We start from the raw sequence: 20,534 nt of genomic DNA, 5'->3' as shown, positions 1-20,534 counted from the left end.
TCAAGTATTATTTATTCAAAAAGATTGTGGTTTGAACCTTCCCTAGATATTTGACTATATTAGGGAGTTACTGTTAATTATTTTAGGTGGATAATAACATTATAGGTATATTAAAAAATAGTCTTTATCTTTTAAAATTACATACTGAAATAACTATACATAAAATGATATGTCTGAGGGTTTTTTTTTTTTTTTTTCCGTCTGAGGGGAGAGTGGATGGAAATGTGCATGGGAGTAGATTGATGATCAGTGGTGCTAGGAATGAGTACCAGGGGTGAATTGTTTATATATTATTCTGTCTACTATTATGTTAATTAAGTATTCTTCATAATAAGAGAAAAAGGACGAGTAAGAAGAGGAAGAGCAGAGAAGGAGAAGGAGGAGGAGAGTAGAAAAGTAGAAGAAGACAAAAATATTTATGAAAAATTAAAGTAGGTATTAGAGAGATATGTAAGCAATTCCATATAAAACAATGGATGAGACAGGGACAGTTAACATCATTGAACACTAATATATGCCAAGCACTGTTCTACATCCTGTAATCTTAGCAATAACCCTATGAGCTGGGTTTTATTATTACCACCATTTTTCAGATAAGAAAATTGAATTTCAGAGAGGCTAAGCAACTTGTCCAAAATGTAAGTGGTGAAGCTGTCAAACTGTCACTGAAACTAAGACACCGCTGTAAGGTATGCTATTATTTTGTCTCTAAGAGAGAGAAACTTAGAATTTTTATTGTATGCTTATTATAAGATCTCTTTTAGTCTGCTTTATTGTTATATATCACTCTTGTTTATATACAAAAAGGAAAATACAAAGTAAATTAAGCTCTTTCTAAAACATTTTTCATTCAGAGGCTGACTCATTCAAATCTTTTTGACTCAGAGTTATTAACGCCTGCATTTCTCCATGTAATGTCACCCTCTGTGCTATTAATGAAAGAGTGATGATGCAATGTTCATTAAAACAATGCTCCATTTTAGTCTCTGGGACTGTCTTCCAAGCCATTGATGCTCATTCTGCAAGTTTTGATGCTAACCATTTCCTGAACTTACCAAAAGATATCAATGGAACGTTTTCAGCAACAAACAGGACTCCGCATTCTTCCTAAAATGATCCTTAAATGGTTCAATAACTTGAAACCCGAGGGACGAAAGTTGTCTAGTCAGTCCCAGAATAACAACCAAGTTAACACATGCACAAACAAGTAAAATTGTGTCACAACTGACACCTGAATTGTGATAACTGTTAAAAACTCACTATGAACGCACAGATATTAAAATTAAAAAAAAGTCTAAAAATAGATAAGGTAAATTGATTAGCTGGGTAGTAGGTACACAGGTGCTAACTAGTGTGTATAAAATATGTCATAACAGGCCAGGCATAGTGAGTGGTTCACACCTCTAATTGCAGTACTTTGGGAGGCCAAGCTAGGGAGATCACTTGAGGCCAGGAGTTCAAGACCAGCCTGGGCAACATGGCGAAATTCCGTCTCTACTAAAGATACAAAAATTAACCAGGTGTGATGCTGCATGCCTGTAATCTCAGCTACTTGGGAAGCTGAGGCACCAGAATAGATTGAGCCTTAGAGTTGGAAGTTGCAATGAGCTGAGATTGCACCACTGCACTCCATCCCAGGTGACAGGTGACAAGGACTCTGTCTCAATAAAATGAAAAATGTCATAACAAAAGATTAGATGAGATGTGAAAGATATGTCGGGTCTTGCTTCTGCCAAACCCTGTATTTCATGCTATTTCTTTTTTCTTTATTCTAGAGAAGAATGGGTATCTAAAGGCAGTTCTTAAAAGGGGCAGAGACAAAACCAAATATGCTCAATTTTAAAAGATAACTCTGATAGCAATGTGTAATATAGACTATTTCTGGCTGAACACAACATAAAGAACTAAGAAAAACACAGAAGGAACGAAACAAAAGGGGAAGTTGGTTGACTATCAACAGTGGGACTAGGAAAATGATAACCTCCGCTAATATTTCATGAATAAATATGGACATATCTTGACTTGTTACTTACCTCAACTTTCTAGAAGTCAAATGTATAAAACATTGTTAGATTTCAATGTGTTTTGATATCTAAATATAATGATAATCCTGTTTATTTTAGAGTTTCTGGTTATATGTTGGAATGTAGTCCAATATCTAAATATAATTAGGAAACAATTGACACAATTATGCTAACTAAAATACTTAGTTTTGAAATCTATAAAGCATATACACTGAAATGCAAATACTTTAAAGGTACTGTTTATGTGCAAAGATATTGTTCAAATGTAGTTCTCTAGTACAAGTGATATGTTTGTGCAGTTTTGCAGTTTTTCAGTATCTATTAAAGTCCCATGATAATTGGCATACGGTATTCTGTAATAATACATAATAACATATGATGACCATAATTAAGTGCAGTGACTTAGAGTTTGTCTTTTAACGACCCTCGTGGATACTGAATGAAAGGTAAATTAAAGATTCATTAAGCTGTGTTCAGAAGAAAAAAAAATGTTTTCAAATGACAGATGTACTATGAAGTTAAATGGATTTTATTCAGATCTGCTCTTCAGTATTTTTTCAAATGACAAGCCTAGTCTGAAGTACTTGAAGTGTTTTAGGAAATTAAAAAAATGAGCATTTATTTCAGCTTTTTTAATATTTCAAACCTTAAATGTGTAAAACGATTGGAGAGAGCTTGGAGATTTGGCTGTTTCTAACTCAAAGTGACCTTTAGCGTGACTTTGTTTGACGTTCTAGTCTGTGAAAGGAAAAGAAAACAACAATAACATACACAGTGAAGTTAAACAAAACATGTAGAGCACCCAGCATTTTTTCCGTGTATGCTAGCCCACCATTTAAACTTAAAGTCTTGTGTTTGAAAATATGTATGGGGAATCAGAAAAAAATCACAGACAGAAATATTTCTAACTTTGATTCTTATTCATAAAGCTGTCAAAAAGGCATTTAAAATATTTAAAATGTAATGAATTTGAGCTTTTTTATATATTTACCATTCCATTAGCATTATTAAACAGAAGCATAAGGACAATGCTATTTATATAGTAATATTATAAATATACTATAAGTGGCATGTGACTATTTACTAATAGAGGCAACTACACTTTTTAAAAAAAGTTGCGACAGGGCACGGTGGCTCACGCCTGTAATCCCAGCACTTTCGGAGGCCGAGGTGGGCGGATCACGAGGTCAGGAGATCGAGACCATCCTGGCTAACACGGTGAAACCCCGTCTCTACTAAAAATACAAAAAATTAGCCGGGCGCGGTGGCAGGCAGGCGCCTGTAGTCCCAGCTACTCGGAGGCTGAGGCAGGAGAATGGCGTAAACCCGGGAGGCGGAGTTTGCAGTGAGCCAAGATAGTGCCACTGTACTCCAGCCTGGGCGACAAAGCGAGATTCCGTCTCAAATAAATAAATATTTTTTTTTTTTAAAAGTTGCTTGTGATTCTGATATCGTATATATGATGCTTTACTTTTTAAAAAAATATATATTCATTATGGGTGTGTATGGTTCTTCTATTAGGAAATGCATGTATACAGAAAAGGAAGGGAGAAATCCTTACCAATGCACTACAGAAAGTGAAAGCAAAACGTTTCCCTACCTTAAAGTTTCCTTGTGTAAGACTGGAATACACAGTTTTACCTCTGTACACCGTTTTTGCTTTAGCCTATATGGACTACCTACACTCTTAATGAGAATAATGATTAAATGAAGAAGTTTATTTATTTATTTATTTATTTTTATTTATTTTTGAGACAGTCTCAGTCCGTCACCCAGACTGGTGTGCAGTGGCACAATCTCTGATCACTGCAGCCTCTGCCTCCCAGGTTCAAGCAAAATTCTCCTGCCTCAGCCCCCTGAGTAGGTGGAATTACAGGAGTGCGCCACCATGCTTGGTTAATTTTTGTATTTTTATTACAGACAAGGTTTTACCATGTTGCCTAGGCTGTTTTCAAACTCCTAACCTCAAGTGATCCACCCTCATTGGCCTTCCAAATATGGCTGTAATTACAGGCTCGAGCCACTGCACCCAGCCAAATGAAGAAGCTTTATCTTACATTTAGGAAAGAAAGGTGTAGCAAAATGCAGCACAGCAATAATAAGAGTATGTAATAATTTTTAAAAAAATATTTAGATATAAATTACAAACCATAAAATTCACTCATATGAAATGTGCAATTTGATGATTTTTAATTTATTCTGTTATAAAACCATCACCGTGATCCAATCACTTGGTGTTTTACCTTCATTAGCAGTTACACCGTCACTCCCCATTTTCTCCAGTTTTCCTGCCCCAGCCCCATGCAACCAGTAATCTTTCTGTCTCTATATATCTGCCTATTCTGGACTTAAATGTAAAGAGAAGTATCCAATACATGATCTTTTTGACTGACTTCTTTCACTTAGGAAGATGTTTTTGAGATTCATCCATTTTTTACTATGTATCAGTACTTAGTTCATTTTTATTGCTGAATAATATCCCCTTATATGGATATATCACATTTTACTTATCCTTCCATCAGTTTGTGGATATTTCAGTTGTTTCCACTATTTGGCTACTATGAATAATGTTGCTCTAAAACATTAGTGTACAAGTGTTTGTGTTATATTTTCATATCTCTTGGGTGTATACCTAGAAGTAGAATATTGGATCACATAGTAACGTAATATTTAACTTTTTGAGGAAACCTCAGACTATTTTCCAAAGCAGCTGCACCATTATACATTTCCAACAGCAATGTGTGGGGTTCTAATTTCTCTAATATCCTTTCCAACACTTATCATCTATCTTTTTGCTTATTACTACCTTAATGAATGTGAATTGATCTTTTATTGTGGTTTTTACTTGTGTTTTCCTAATGATTAGTGCTATTTAGTGTCTTTTCATGTGCTTATTAGCCATTTGTATATCTTCTTTTGAGAAATTTATTTTCAGATCATTTGTCATTTTTAAAATTGGGTTGCCTTTGTATTATCAAGTTACAAGGGTTCTTTAGATAATTTGAACTCAAATATTTTATTAGATATATGTTTTGAAACTGTGTTCTTGCATTGGTGGGTTGCCTTTTCACTTTCTTGATTATGTTCTCTGAAGCACAAATGTGTTTTTGTTAAAATCCAGTTTATTCATCTTTTCTTGTTATTGTTGCTTGTTCTTTCTGTAATGAAGTTTTAAGAGACAGAAAGGTTGAATAAGTATGCTAGATCTTAAATACATATTTTGATAAAGTTTTCTAACATGTTTTTGGATAGAGGCATCCAAATTACTAACTATCTGGGTCTAAAGCAAGAGATTCGAGATATTGACATAAACAACTCCATATCAAAGAATGCTTTTTAATTTTTGGAATAAGATATAGACTAGGGAAATGACTCTTCATGTGCATGTCTTCTTGTTCAAGGTAAAATGAATATGCAAGTTTTTTTTTTTTTTAAACTCAATAGGAAGGATCCCTGAAGGAGCAAAGACCATAAGAGAGAGCTAACTGCACATGCACACATGCATGTAAACACACACTCAAACTATTATTCATCTAAATCCTTCAGGATGCCCTTGGTATGCCCTCAATTTAGCTTTCTGTCTTTCATTTTTGATTCCTAGCAAATATAGGAATTGCCATATTCTAAGGGTAGTATTTCATGTATTCCAGAAATATAGACTATTTTTAGAATAACTATTAAGAGGTTATTTCTGTGAATATCATAGTCAACATAACTTATTTCTGCTTTCAATTCTGAAATTCTTAAACTGCAAATTATGCAATCAAAATAGTTTTCAGGTTTTCAACTTTACCTTAATTCTAAACCGAATTTTCCAAGTTGGTGAGAGTCTACTGTGTCAATCAGACAACTAAAATATGTGTCTTTATAAAGTATCTACTCTCCCAGAGTTAGCAAGATTTGTTCATATATCATAATATAAGCCTATCCAAGCAGAATTGCAGCTGCTTGGTAGTACGAGTTTTATATACAAAGCATTGAAATCTTACACGTGATTGGTTACAAGAAATGAGAATATTAGTTGTCCTAAACATTTTACACACTGAAACATTTGTATCATTACTTATCTGGGTGGAAAGAACAAATCAAAATGGGATTCAATACCTTGGACATCCTATATTTAGTGTTTTTTAACCAAGACCTAATTTGGCCCAGTGCCTAGTAAATATCTTCTATACAATAAATCTGCTAACTCCTGTCATTAGAATTTAAAACAATTTAGATTCATAAAACCACTTAACTATGTTGTGTAATTTTAAAGAGAAAAATATAAGATTGAATTTTGCCTTTAGAAAGATGTCTTTGGAGTTACTGTCAGTAGTGTTGAATCATTCAGGACCAGATATTAGGTATGTAAGGGCAACAGAAGAGCCTGGAGCATATTTCATATCCCTTTATCCCTCAGCTCTTCCCCAAGGGCCCACTGCTATAGGTTGTAAATGAGACACTGGCCATCAGCAAATGGTCTCCACAGTTATCAGAGCAAGACCAATAACTAGTCACCTTTCTTTCAAACCAATTTTCCGGTAAACGTTTGGAAACATATGATTGAGGATATGAACGTAGAAAATGTATTGCTGTCATCATTATTTGAAGCAAAACAAGACAAAATTTATATAAGTATAATTATGTCATCAAATATAACGTGATAAATATAAACACAGTGTAATTATAAATGATCATAAAATGATTAAGTCAAGTGTATCCACTTTGAGTAGTAACTAATTCATCAGCGTTTAGTGTAAATGATTTCGATGTTCACTGGTATCTATCTGTATATCTTTCTGGGGTAATCCAGTTATCCTGCCTCACTGTAATAATGTCTTTAATACCAGCTTCTCCTTGATCTATATTATTTTGTAAAACTCATCTCTCATGGTGTCTTTATCCTGGAAGAATCTGGAATGACATATGAAGACTCCCTTCTTATCCCACCAATCTAAATTTCTTTCCTACTGGCTTCTAATATGTACCTTTTTCTACATTAAGGAAGATCCCCTCACTGACTCTTACATACCAATGCATATTCCCACCAGCTCATCTTTATTATCTCTTTATTTAAAGCTTATCCATTTTAAAAAAGCACAGCTTCGGTTCTTGTTGAAGCCCTCTTTAACCTAACCATTTCTGATTTCTTAACGATAGACCCCACAATTTACTTCCGAATTGGATTTTTAAGTGTTTATATAAGTTAGTTTTTTCTTTACTGATAGATTGTAATTTACTTGGAACCATTTATTGTACATTTTTGGTTTATATTTTCATGGCTCTAATATTGTACACATATTGTTATTGCTTAATAATCTTAAAGGCAATAATGATTTGGAGCCATTTGTGGAACACATACTCTGTCTTAAGAGCTGTGCTAAGTGATTGAAATTTTTCCACTGAGTCTCACAGTGCCCTATAACCACTGTCGTTCTCTCTCCCTCTCTCTCCCTCTGTGTGTGTGTGTGTCTCTGTGTGTGTGTCTGTGTGTGTGTGTGTATGTGTATGTGTGTTTATAAAAACACAATAAGTGATGGAATCTTCAAGGCATCAATTTCTGGCTTAAGATCACACAATCAGTGGCAATTTGGGGATTCATATCCATTTCTGTCTTACACACAGTGCACAATCTTTACTAAGTTACAATGCAAAACTGTTATAGTTTTCTACTAATAATGACATATTTAATCCATGTATAACAGGGGCTTTAAAAGGGCCTTGTGAATTTAACTGGAATGGAAGACTGGTTTTGGTTATTAGAGTCTGAAGTTTATTATAAATATGTAGTTTATTATTTCTATCCTGTTTTATTCATAAAGTGCATTATGCAGCTAATTTGGATATCATAAAATGGATTCTTTTCTAAGAATATATGAATTCAACTTTATCAAAATGTGTTTAACTTGAAATTAATTCTTAGAGGTGATAAAGTATGCTGGATGAACAATATCAGTTTTATTTATGGCAATTTTGATTCCAATATAGGAGGAGGGCAGACAGGAAGAAGCACTTTGTTTTTTAAGAAGAGGAGATTCAGTGAAATCTAACTTTATTGCATTAACAAAAGTCAAACGTGATTTACTTTTTTCTTTCCCTCCCTATTTTTAAAGAATAAATAAAAATATTTTCTTTTTCTGAACAATTTGTTCATGCTTTAGGAGCTATTTAATTAAATTATTACCTGCTGGAACACCATCTGTTTTTGTCCTAGAAATAGGCATAGCTTTCTTTTACATAGGCTTGGTAAATATGTAGAAGGTGCCAAAAAGCAATAAATATTATCAGCAGATGGACTGAGGCTCTTCAATCTCTACACAGTCAGTCTTGATTGTTTTGGGCATAGCTAAATGGATTTTTCTGGATAAATTCCTTTCAAAATGTATTATGTACAGGAGGGGAGTTGGATTAATCTTTTCCCATAGATCTCTTCACATTATCCCCCCTCGAGATGTAAGATATTGGACCTGGATTAGTTTTTAACTCTGCATTGTCCACATAACAAACACCAGTTCTGAAAGGCATATGTAAATAACAACTTTATAATGTGTTTAAGGAACTGGACGTTGGTAAACTCTGGGATGGATTTTCCAGCCATCCTCCAGAAGCCACTTCCTTCTTTCTTCCTTCTCGTCTTCTGTCCCCTGTTCCCCCAGCACCAACCTTCACATCTGACACACAGCCTGAAAGTTCATCCTCTCATTCAAGGCTTTGTTTTCTTTTTCAGAGATTGGAGAAATTCAAGCACTCATGGTGCATATTTATCTCCCTACATCTGCAGTGTTCAGAATTTAGGGTGTCTAGGTGTGTGCATACATGTGAAATAGTGATTCATTTAATTGATGTTAACTAATTTTTATTAATCAGTTGTGACCTTTCAGTAATAATAAAATATTAATAAATAGTACTTGAAACATACGTTTATAAAATGACTTCATTTAGTTTTCACCAAAAAAATCTAGTTTTACTTATGAAGAACAGTGACTTTTTCTGGAGTTCATACCTAGTAATTGTGGATGCAGATTTCAAACCTAGCTGTCTTGACTCCTGATAGTTTATAATTATTTTGTAATTAAAACAATAATAGTTACATAGAGTTTTACAGTTTATCAAGTGCCTTTATAACATTTAATTTTATTCATCAATTAATTTTCAAAAGTATATAGATGAGGTATTACTATCCTATTCTGAAGGTTGAATGAGGTAAAATACCTACCACCAAACATGTTGCTGGTAAAATGACAATTATCTGACCCTAAATTCTATACTTTCTTTAAGATGCTATACCTATTTGGAGACTATTATTTATTGAACAACTACCAGGTTCAAGAAACAGCACTAAGCTTCAAAGATAAAAGATAACTCAGCAAATTAACTATAATTAAGAACTGAAGCTGAGGGCAAATCAGGCTGAGGAAGAACATGCACTATGTATGCCTAGAAGAGGCTTGAAAGCAGGGAGTAGTGGGAAGGATCAGAACGGAAGTGTAGACCAGAACATGAAAGTCTTATATGCTTTGGAAAGGAATCTGCAATTTTATGTTGGTGGAGAATACAATTTTAAGCAGCCAAGTGGTGTGATCAGGTTTGTGTTTTGATAAAAATAGCTTGAGTGGTGTTCTGGTCTTTTATTGCTGAGTCAAAAAAACTACCCCCCAAATTTTGCGGCTTTGACCAGCAGTCATTTAATTATGTCTCATTATTTGATAAGGAATACAGGCAGGTCTCAGCTGGCCTATTTTTTTTGCTCCACATGGCATTGACTGCTTGTCACTTGGTAGCATTCACCTGCTGGCAAGTCAGGTCTAAAGGGCTGAGATAGCTTCATTCGTAAGCCTGGAACTTTAGTTTGGGTGTCTAGCTCTGCTTCTCCTCGTGGTCTCAGGGCCTCTCCATATGGTCTCTCCAACAAGGTAGTTTAATTTCTTGGTACTCAGGGCTATAAGAATTCCTTCTTTGTAAGTTATCCATGCCTTAATTACATGGATAACTTACAAAGAAGTAATATCTTACATATATCTTACAAAAGAAGATATTACTTCTTTGTAATATACAATAAGAAGAGACAATAAGATAATTACTAGATAATTAAGGCATGGACAATAAAATCCATGCCTTAATTATCTAATCTTCTTAGATATAAGATTAATATACATGATTTTTAGTTTATAAGGAACACACAACGCAGTTAACATAGAACTAAATTGTATAATGGTAGTATTTTGGGTTAAATTACCAATTCTAATTTTCTTTAGATTGTAGCCTAACAGTGTGTAAGCTGAATACTAAAATTTTAGATTTGGATCTTACTCTTGAATCCTTAAAGAATAGATTTTCAGAATGTACCCAATATAGATTTGGGAAGTCAACATAATTTTGTTACTAACAAAATTTTAAATGAACATAGACATACTGTACTAATGTGTTTCTCCGAGCTGCCTCCTTCTTTCCCACCACTTAACCACAATATCATGATATATTAACATTGCTTTCTAAAACAACAAGTATGAGAAAAGCTATTTCAGAAAATAAAAAGTACAGGTGCTAGGTGTACTGAATTACCACTGTGGGCCTTAAATAGTCTTCGTGTGTTATGATTGTAGGAAACAGAGAAATATAATTTTAGAATAAAGCACTTCTAGTTTGTAGAAACCTGTTACTTTTTGAAAGTAAAGATATTTAAAAATTAAATCAATAAAGTACCTTTGAAACATCTGAAAAATAGAGTGCTTTATTAGCCTTGTGTAGATACAAGCTTCAACTGTCTGTTCTTGGAAATCCAAAAGTCATAGTCAAAAAGCAGCAATTTAAGATGATTCACACTGGCTGAAAAGATAAAAAATTGCAGTGTATCTATCAGGCTATGAGGCTCCTCCTGGCAGATAGCTCTCAAAGAGCCAAGTGGTAATTGTCTTGAGGTGTTAACTCTTGACACACTTGAAGCCTTCTTTTTCCGGTGTAAACTACACATAGTAGGGAGTGGACAGGATGAGCCAAAGGGTTTTAATGTCGGAAAACAGGTCAGCAGCAGGTTGAATGTGAACTGTAACTGTCAAGTTCTTAGCAGAGTTGCTTTTCTCTTTGTCCCTTGGCAGCAGGAGAAAAAAAAAAAAAAATTATAAGTGTTGTTAAGAAGAGACAATAAAGTAGAGGTTGTGGTCTTTTCCTCAGAGCCCTGTGCTTGGAAGCAATTCTTTCTTATTCAAAACCCTAGTGCCAGGAAACAGCCTACCAGGGTGCTATGGAGGGAAAACAAAAAGATCTGTTAGGTCCTGAATATAGTCAGAGCAGATCCAGGGATCTGGGGATCCAGACAGGACTATTAAGATTGAAGGTTCATGGAGACTCCTGGTGCTTATTGTCACTTTGGTGCCATAACCAGTGATTAATAAGTCAATAAGATCTCTGCATTTGTTAACATTATGCTAACTCCAGGAACTCTTAGAAAGCCTGGATGTTGTAACGTTTAAAAGAGTAGGTTTTGAAATTTAACACGCCAACTTACTAGCTGTGAGAACTTGGGAAAATAATTGCTAAGTCGCAGATAACGTCATCTATAAAATGGGGATAATAATAGCACTTAACATATAGGATTGTTTCATTAAATGACATAATGGAGGTAAAGACCTAACTTTATAGTAATTCTTGACTCATTTTAAGAGTTCAGTGAATTATGTATTAACATATTATTTTGGATGACATATCATGGGGATATTGTTATTCCGTACATCAAAATCTAAGTGCAAAAGATAAAAGGACATTCATAGATTTATCTGACTAGATACAGAAAAGTATATTCTCAATACAGAAATCTGCAACTGCAGAAAAAGATAACAGAAAAAAGTAAGATTAAAAACAAACCCTTCAGCTAAGACTGACAGCGTCGCGCATTAACAACTGAGATCAGGAAAATGCTGATGGAACTCGAGAAGACCCTGTAGACAACCCTCTTTGCTATGCCTGTAGTGAAGCTCAGAACTATATTAAAACTCAATTACAGTGGCTTTCTTTTAGCCAGAATATGAACATTTTTTCTCCTCCACTCTTTTTTATTTTGTAGGTTTGTGGATGTATTTATCTCACTTATGTGTGTTTCTAATGTAAGCCACTTCATACACTCTGAAGGTAGAAAGTATGTAAATTTGATAGAAATAAGAAGTAAATATTTCTGGAAACAAGCAGGAAAAGATACTCTGGAATCTAGGTGGAGGTGGAAGTGGACATCACAAAGGACCAAGAAAGAAGGAGCCCATGGCAGAACAGGAATTATTTACACTCCCCTGAGAAAAGGAGTTTTGTGATATTAGTGATACTTAAAGTTATGTGGTAGATATCCTAAATAATACTAAGTGTTCACACTAACAGTTCAGGACACCCATAAAATTTATTGTTTTGGTTCATACTAATCAGCTCTTCTGTTTCCCAAATCCTGAATTGAATTATATAATTCCGATATTTAAAAACTTTACCATAAATATAGGAACTCAGGTGAGCCTAACTAAGCATCCATTTAGGGTATGTTACACAAATTGCAGTTGCACACAGGACTCCAAAGGCTGGCCTACTCAGGAAACTAGCAGGTGCTCATGCATATGCAAGTGTCTAAAACAAATTTGCATGAACCAACTGGTTTTCACCAACTAATTTTTTTTTCAAATGGTTTTGACTGCATTTTGCAATTTATAGCTCATTAATTTGACATTCTATAAGCATACCTTTTACATGTCATTTAGTGATCAACGTAACTCAGGCTTCAGGGTGAAGTTTTAGTTTATATTATCCAACTTGATTATCCACTGTGTCTAAATTCAGTGTACTACTCATTTTAGAGTAGGCTTTGACTGACGTATTTATATTTATTTGTTTATTTATTTATTCATTTATTTTTGAGACGGAGTCTCGCTCTATCGCCCAGGCTGGAGTGCAGTGGCACAATCTCAGCTCACTGCAAGCTCCGCTTCCCGGGTTTAGGCCATTCTCCTGCCTCAGCCTCCAGAGTAGCTGGGACTACAGGTGCCCGCAACCACGCCCAGTTAATTTTTTGTATTTTTTTTAAAACAGAAATGGGGTTTCACTGTGTTAGCCAGGATGGTCTCGATCTTCTGACCTCATGATCCACCCACCTCAGCCTCCCAAAGTGCTGGGATTACAGACATAAGCCACCAAGCCCGGCCTTGACTGATTTATTTTTTCTAAAATAAAGCACAAATAATAATTTCCTTTACTTTATATATCTTATTTAATCTATTAGTGAAGCATGAGCAACAAATAATTATTGTCATTTCTTTTATGTGGTTGATATACAAAACTGCAATTAAATAAAGAGTTCTTGATGCATTTACATACACTATAGCAGTTGCCAAGGCCATTTCAATAAAACCACAAATGGAAAAAAAGAAATCTCATTATACTGAAGAATTAAATCAGGAAACAGAGTCTTCTGAATTACTATTTTTATAGTTTTATCTTTTGCCTTGCTTTCAAGTTGACACCATTAAAGCTTTCAACAACAAAAATTTATTCCACAAACATGGACTCTATTTGTATAAAGTAGGTTTATACTGAAAAATTTATGTCAAATGTTTTTTGCCTATAAAGAATATTCTTAAACTTAGATTTAAAAATTCCTATGGGTACTATGTAGTTCACCGTTAAAGTACCTAAAGTAATACTCCACAAAGATGCACAATGAATGTCTTTTGATGATGCATTGATATTTCTAAGAAATGCCTTTGCCTCAAATCAATCCACTCAAACCAGTAAATGATTTGACATTGAAAGCTTCAGGAAACAATATATGAATATTTTTCTCATTGTACAATAAAGATTCAATCATGGATTATCATAGGAAATTGAGATCCTGCCCTATGTTTTAAAGCTAATCTCCTAGAGTCATTCATCTATTTTACTTGTAAAATAACTTTTACAAGTAGGAAAGCCTTTATATGTGTTCTTAACTCTAATAAGATCTGTACAGTCTGTTATACTGTTGGAGTTAAAATATTAACAGTAACATCATAGTCAATGAATCAACTAAAACTTCTATGATAAACATGGTGTTCTACAACAATATTTGTAACTAAGAATTACAATTACACATCACCAATTCCTGGAACTATTAAACAGAATTCTTTATTTCTCAACATCTCCAGGTCCTTGTTATTAAAGCCTAAGGTCTCAGGTCATAGTTTGATTTAATTTACCCTGCATTTTAAAGTTGTAAGCTCCAAATATTTCTATTTTCTTAGCTCTATAGAATTTATGGAAAAAAGAGTGAATCACTATAATTATTAGCATATCACTTACAGTGTGTTAGACTATGTTTTGAGCACATTAAATAATTTATCTCATTTACTCCTTATAATAACTTCAAAAATGTGGTAGTTATTATTTCTGTTTGACAAATGTGAAATTTAAGCACAAATATATTATCTGGCTTAAATTACATAGCAAAACTGGTATTTGAACCAGATAGTCTCACTGTGAAGTCCACTCATTTAGAGATTTACAAGGTCAGAGCATTCATGTAATAAATTCTCTCATTATGACTGCTGAACAAGAAAGAAATACTGCTGTGATCATATTCCTAAGTGGCATAAGTAATATGTAACATTTTAAAAAAACTTTTGTCTAATCTGTATTTATTATCTAAAATATTTGCCAGACACTGTGTTAGACTAGTTCTGCAGCAACCAGAGATTATATTTTACATATTAAGTTTTCAGTTTACTTCCATACTTACCTTTATTTTCATATAATTTACGTTGTTTAAGCCAGTATTTGTGAAAGAAATAGCATTCGGAATAATCAGTTTATTTTAAACTATCACATTTTGAATATAGATGGATAGTCATTATTATGAATCTAAGTCTGTCACAGTCCAGAAAAATACCGTTCAGTTCAACTTGTATCTGCTTTATTTTTATAATAGAGGGATAAGTGTATGTGAAAGATAAATGTCTTAGTATGTTGAATTTTAAAAACTAGTCTTTGGTTGTAGGCCTGGGTGGAAAGAGATGTCACCTAAATGAATAAGATCTGTTGAAAATACGGAAAATACATTATACTTTTCATGAAATTGCATTTTATAAAACAGATCATGTGGTGCAATATAACATGTAAGGGTGTTACAGATATTTCCATTCATAGAAATGTCACAAGTTTCTATAACCTCCTCTATACTAAAGTATATCTCTTTTAGATAATTATTCATGCAGATTATAAAATCTACTACATGTACTTTTTAAAATCACTCACATGGGGTAATCTTAAAGTATCATGACAATACAAACTAACCAAATCATGTGCATCAGTAATAAAAAATGGAATGACATTATTATGTGATTATGTCTAAGACATGCTGATTTTGTTGAATATTTGTCTTTAAATATAAAATTTTCATATTACTAGAGAATGTGAAGCTTTGATAAAAAGAAATGTGATATGTTTTTGTCTCAGAGGCTAGAGGTGTTTTTAAGACAGCTACATTCTCAGTGGGAACCATAGAATAATTTATGCTATCTCCAAGCTGAATATGTTACTAAAGTTTTATTTATTTGATAGTTTCTTTTTTGTTGAGTTATATATATATATAGGTTTTAAGTGAAGCAAACAAAACTATCAGGGCAGAGATTTATGTTTATTTTTGCAACATGTCTATACTATTTTTAAGGCAAAATAATTTTATAGAAATAGTTACTAATTTTATAAATGTACATAATACATTTATATATACTATATATACATATATTTGATATATAAAATATATAAGACATATATAATTGATTTTACCAAGTTAGTGATTAAAATGCTTTATCATGTATGTCATTGCATACTCATTTCCATGGTAATTTTCCTGAAATACTTTGGAGTTTGTTACATCAAGTGACTTCAACTACCTTTATCCCAGATGTGACTCTGCTGGAAGGTAGAATTTAGTGAAAATTTAATAATGTGTAATGAATCCAAAAGTGGTGGTAAGGGTGTCAGGCAGATATCCATCATGGTGAGGAGTCCATATCTCTATCTGCATTACATTCTAATTGATGGTTCTGTCTGATGTTTGAAGAGCGTTAAATTGCTGATGTACATGTAATGGAAAGCCTATTGTCAGGCTAGAGATGAAAACTCTGCCTCACCATTGCAGTTGGCTTTTAAATGATTTATAGAGAGGTGACTTTGAATGTTTGTGTTAGAGGTCAGAATTAGAGATCTCACATTTCTGTAGTGACTTCCATGTGCCAAGTCTTTTTTGAGCATAAACCAAGCTCTATGATTCAACTTGAAAGAGAGAATGAGAAGAGAGAGAGAAACACTGATTCATTAAAATGGGAGAAAAAAATCTAGAGAACTGCATGGAGAAATATCTGAGTAAGTTAATCTATAATGCATAAGCTGAACAGTTAAAGAAGTAAATATGATATCATATCAAGGTAACAGCAATTTACTGATGTTTAGGCCAAAGGGAAAAAAATTGACTAGTGGTAGGAAATTGCAGTTTATAAAGCACATTAAAATAAATTGGTTTCTAAAGTGTTTAGAGAGTCTTTATTCTACTTTCTTTAGATTGTTTTCTATCCTCTGGTATTTTATTTTGACATTTTCTTTAAACCCGGTGAGATTCAGTTTCTTCCTCTATAAGTTAATCAGCCATCACCTAACCTATCTGAATAGTTATTATTAACTTCAAACATTACTTCCTTTATCTGCTTGTCTGATTTTACCAAAGACAGAATTCAAATGCTACACTTCCTTGAATCATTTTGGAAACAAGATCAAACAAGAAGGGATGGAGGGATGGAGGGAAAAAGAAAATCAGTGTAGACCCATGAGAACATTTAGCATATTACTTGATGATTTTTATATTTTAATCTCTACATACAGACTAAATGTTAAAAAAGAAAACAAACACTATAGTGTGTGTGTGTGTGTGTGAATATTATACATCCTCTTTTCCATCTCCACAATGTCTTGCAGAATTATATAATTATTAACTCCCCACCAATCCTTGACAGTTCTATCTCCTCTAAGATTAGAAATGTTCCTTCTAACTCATATAGCCTATCCACTACTCAATAGATGCTTTGAGTTCACTCTGTGAATGAATCCTAATGACAACACTACAAAGTTTATATTAATATTATACCCATTTCATATGCGAAGACCCTGTGTTGTAGGAAAGTTAAGTTTTTTTGTCCAGTGTCACCTTCTCCTAGTTTTTTCCTCAGTATCTTTGGCCCTTGTGCACTATGCTCAGTCATAGCATACCACTCTAGGGTTTTCAAGTGGGGCATTCTTATTCTCCCTTTGTGTTTGTAAATTTTCCCCTTTCTGGGTATTGTCTTCTCACACCCTCCTCTCTTGCAAAAGCAACGTAGAGGTCACTTTTTAAAAATAATTATTTCTTGTATTTTCTGATAGAATCAATCACCCCTGAGTTTCACTGACACTTTGCATATTTTATCTCGCTTTTTTGTTTGTTTGTGCATTGTCTCTCTGATTTGATGGTTCCCTATTTGTGGAATACGGTCCTATTTATTTCTCTTCATTACTTATCTCTGCCTGGCATGCATCAGATAATTATCTTTATTGAATCAATGCTGGGTAAGAATGATTCCTAGATTTTAGGGTAGCATATGAAAATTCTAGTCAGAATTGCAGTTTTTATTTTATAAAATGTCATATTTAGTTATATTTGAACTTCCTTAAAAATTTAGGAAATTTTAATTATATGGGCCTCAGCTAGCCAAGATTAGAGGTAGGTATGGCCATAATTCCGTGCAGAAGTGCCACTCCCTTTGTGAAATCCTTGTTTTATCTTTTTCATAGGAATTTACTTGTCCACCATGATTCCTAAGGCAATTAGCTAATCAATTATCAGTTGAACTGTGTTCTTTGCCCACCACAGTAGGACATACAGAAAAATCATAAAACATTGTGAGGGACCTAAGATCCAGCTGGGGTGACAAATCTAATACACAGAATATTTAAGTATAAATACTCTTAATCTGCAGCCATAATACACCAGTGGGTTACTGAATACAGGCTTAAGACCACTTGCAGTTAATTAGCCCAGTTTTCCTAATACCACTCAGCAGGATACAACAAGCTGTCATCCAAAGCTGTGCAGGGGAGAAGAACCTCCATCTGCCACTCCTGTAGCAAGGTTATGAAACCAAACTCTCCTAGGCTGGCAAAAGGCTTTCCTCTTTGGATTGATGCCATCCCAGACTTTTATTTAAAGTTCACTGAGCCAGGCCAATTCATGTCACTGATTTCTTGGGACATCTGGGTCCTCTCTCATAGCCTTAAAGTTTTGTAATCTTTTTGGTAAGTTATGAATCTGTAGCATAACAGATTTTGCTTCTTGTAGAATTCATACTTCATTTAGTTGTTCTGCCTATTCTTACAATGAATTTGTGTTTTTAAGACTAGCTCTGGCAATGTAATCATTCCAGGGCTTTTATTATTTTTTCCCTTTAACTTACCAAATCACAGCTTTATTACTTTTGTCTTCAATTTTTAAAAGTTATTTTGTAACCATGAAGGTTTAATTTTGCCTTCTACATTGCATCATCCTTCAATATAATTGTGCATTCATGACTGTTGTTATTCTCCTGAGCTTCAAAAATTAATGGGGTGTGTGTGTGCTTATGTGTGTGTGTGTGTGTAATTTTGTTTTCTCATAGCTTTTCCACTAAATACCTTCTACTTTCGTTTTTCTTTTGTTTTCCTTTCCTATAGTGACATCAACAGAAAATTATAAGATTAATTAAATGAAATATGAGTTTCTATAGGGATAATTTAATTCCCTGTATTATAATCATTAAAATTTTATGGATGCCTAATATGGCTTACTGTTTTGTTTTCACCTTGTTAGTTTTTTTAACTGTGTGTTTATTTTATTAAAATATATTTTTCTTATTTTCACAGGTAAAAAGATGGCCTATCAAAAGGTCAATGCAGATCAAAGAGCTCCAGGACACTCACAGTACTTAGACAATGATGACCTTCAAACCACTGCCCTTGACTTAGAGTGGGACATGGAGAAGGAACTAGAGGAGTCTGGTTTTGACCAATTCCATCTAGACAGTGCTGAGAGTCAGAACCTAGGGCATTCAGAGACTATAGATCTCAATCTTGATTCCATTCAACCAGCAACTTCACCCAAAGGAAGGTTCCGGAGACTTCAAGAAGAATCTGACTACATTACCCATTATACACGATCTGCACCAAAGAGCAATCGCTGCAACTTTTGTCACCTCTTAAAAATACTTTGCATAGCCACCACTTTATTTATTTTTGGGATTTTGATAGGTTATTATGTACATACAAATTGCCCTTCAGATACTCCATCTTCAGGAACAGTTGATCCTCAGTTATACCAAGAGATTCTCAAGACAATCCAGGCAGAAGATATTAAGAAGTCTTTCAGGTAGGTGAGAAGAAACAGATGTTGTTTGAATGCATTTCTTGGGAAAAATGTCTCACGGGGGTATTGAACTAATGATTTTGCCATGGTTCAAGTTAGTTTTGCAAGCTGAGAAACATAACTTACCACCACAACAAGAATAGAAACTTCAAAAGGGGGGCACAGATTTTCAGATTTATGGTACTGCAATATAAATTTGTGATGCAGTTTTATTAATTACTAGTGAGAATCATAAATACTATGGAGACTGAAGGTCTCCAGCCACTGTATTTTCTCCCTCTTGGGGAGCCTCATTAGACCAAATTGGGATGCAAAGATTGCCAGATATACAGGTAATAAAAACTAGGACATTAGCCATATGATTAAAGACTTTAATGACATCAGAATAAAATAAACCTGCTTTATGGGCTGAAGTAACTGTCTTCAAAAGCTTCAGTGATGTCATATAACTAGTGGATAACTTGGAAAAGCTGTTTATTATTTTATTAGCATACATGTTGAGTTGTAAAAGGTTTTCTAGTTTACATATTTAGTGAAGTGAAGAACTGGATATGCAAGATGAGGTATTACCTTCCACATATGTCTTCTATATTTGCAGAAAAAGAATAGTCCTAGGTGAATCGTGTATGTTGTTTGTAGGTAGATAGAGTAGTGAGGTACTACTTCTCTGGGATATTCTTTCTGGGTTACACTGATTTGTTACAGCTAAGATGTTGGCAGGTGTGCATTTCCAGGAATTTTCTCAGGGAAGCATGTCCACTGAAGATGTGTCACTGAATTCATGTGCTGAAATACCAAGTGTATTGGTGTTGGTGGATTCTACTCCTCTTCCTGAAGATTAGGCCTCAGTGACTGACAGGGATGTGTTCCCTATATCCTTCTGTGTCTGCTATTCCCTTTTGTATAAGCATCCCTGGATATTTAATATGTGGATAATAACACTTTTCATGAGACTTCCCAATGTAAAATTGTTTACATTGAGCTGAAAGATACGTTGTTATCTTATAATGAATGATTGCATTTATCAGGACCCAATGAAGACATCAGAAAACTTCCTGAATAGTTAAAGTAAAAGGCATTTAAAATAGAGAAAT

The 20,534-nt window shown here is 33.9% G+C and overlaps 1 protein-coding gene across 1 annotated transcript in view; it reads left to right on the top strand.

Moving 5' to 3' along the window:
• The window catches only part of LOC105513302 (inactive N-acetylated-alpha-linked acidic dipeptidase-like protein 2), a 245,318-nt gene extending 225,871 nt beyond the window's left edge, over window positions 1-19,447 (top strand). The window contains exon 2 of the mRNA XM_011944142.1: window positions 18,942-19,447. Within this exon, the coding sequence (XP_011799532.1) occupies window positions 18,942-19,447 (506 nt within the window). The remainder of the gene's footprint in view (window positions 1-18,941) is intronic.
• Window positions 19,448-20,534: the final 1,087 nt, after the last annotated feature.

The sequence above is a fragment of the Colobus angolensis genome, unplaced genomic scaffold, assembly GCF_000951035.1.
Source record: "Colobus angolensis palliatus isolate OR3802 unplaced genomic scaffold, Cang.pa_1.0 Scaffold228, whole genome shotgun sequence".
Classification (NCBI taxonomy): domain Eukaryota; kingdom Metazoa; phylum Chordata; class Mammalia; order Primates; family Cercopithecidae; genus Colobus; species Colobus angolensis.
The sequence above is the reverse complement of the archived record's forward strand: the minus strand, read 5'-3'. Positions and strand labels throughout refer to the sequence as shown.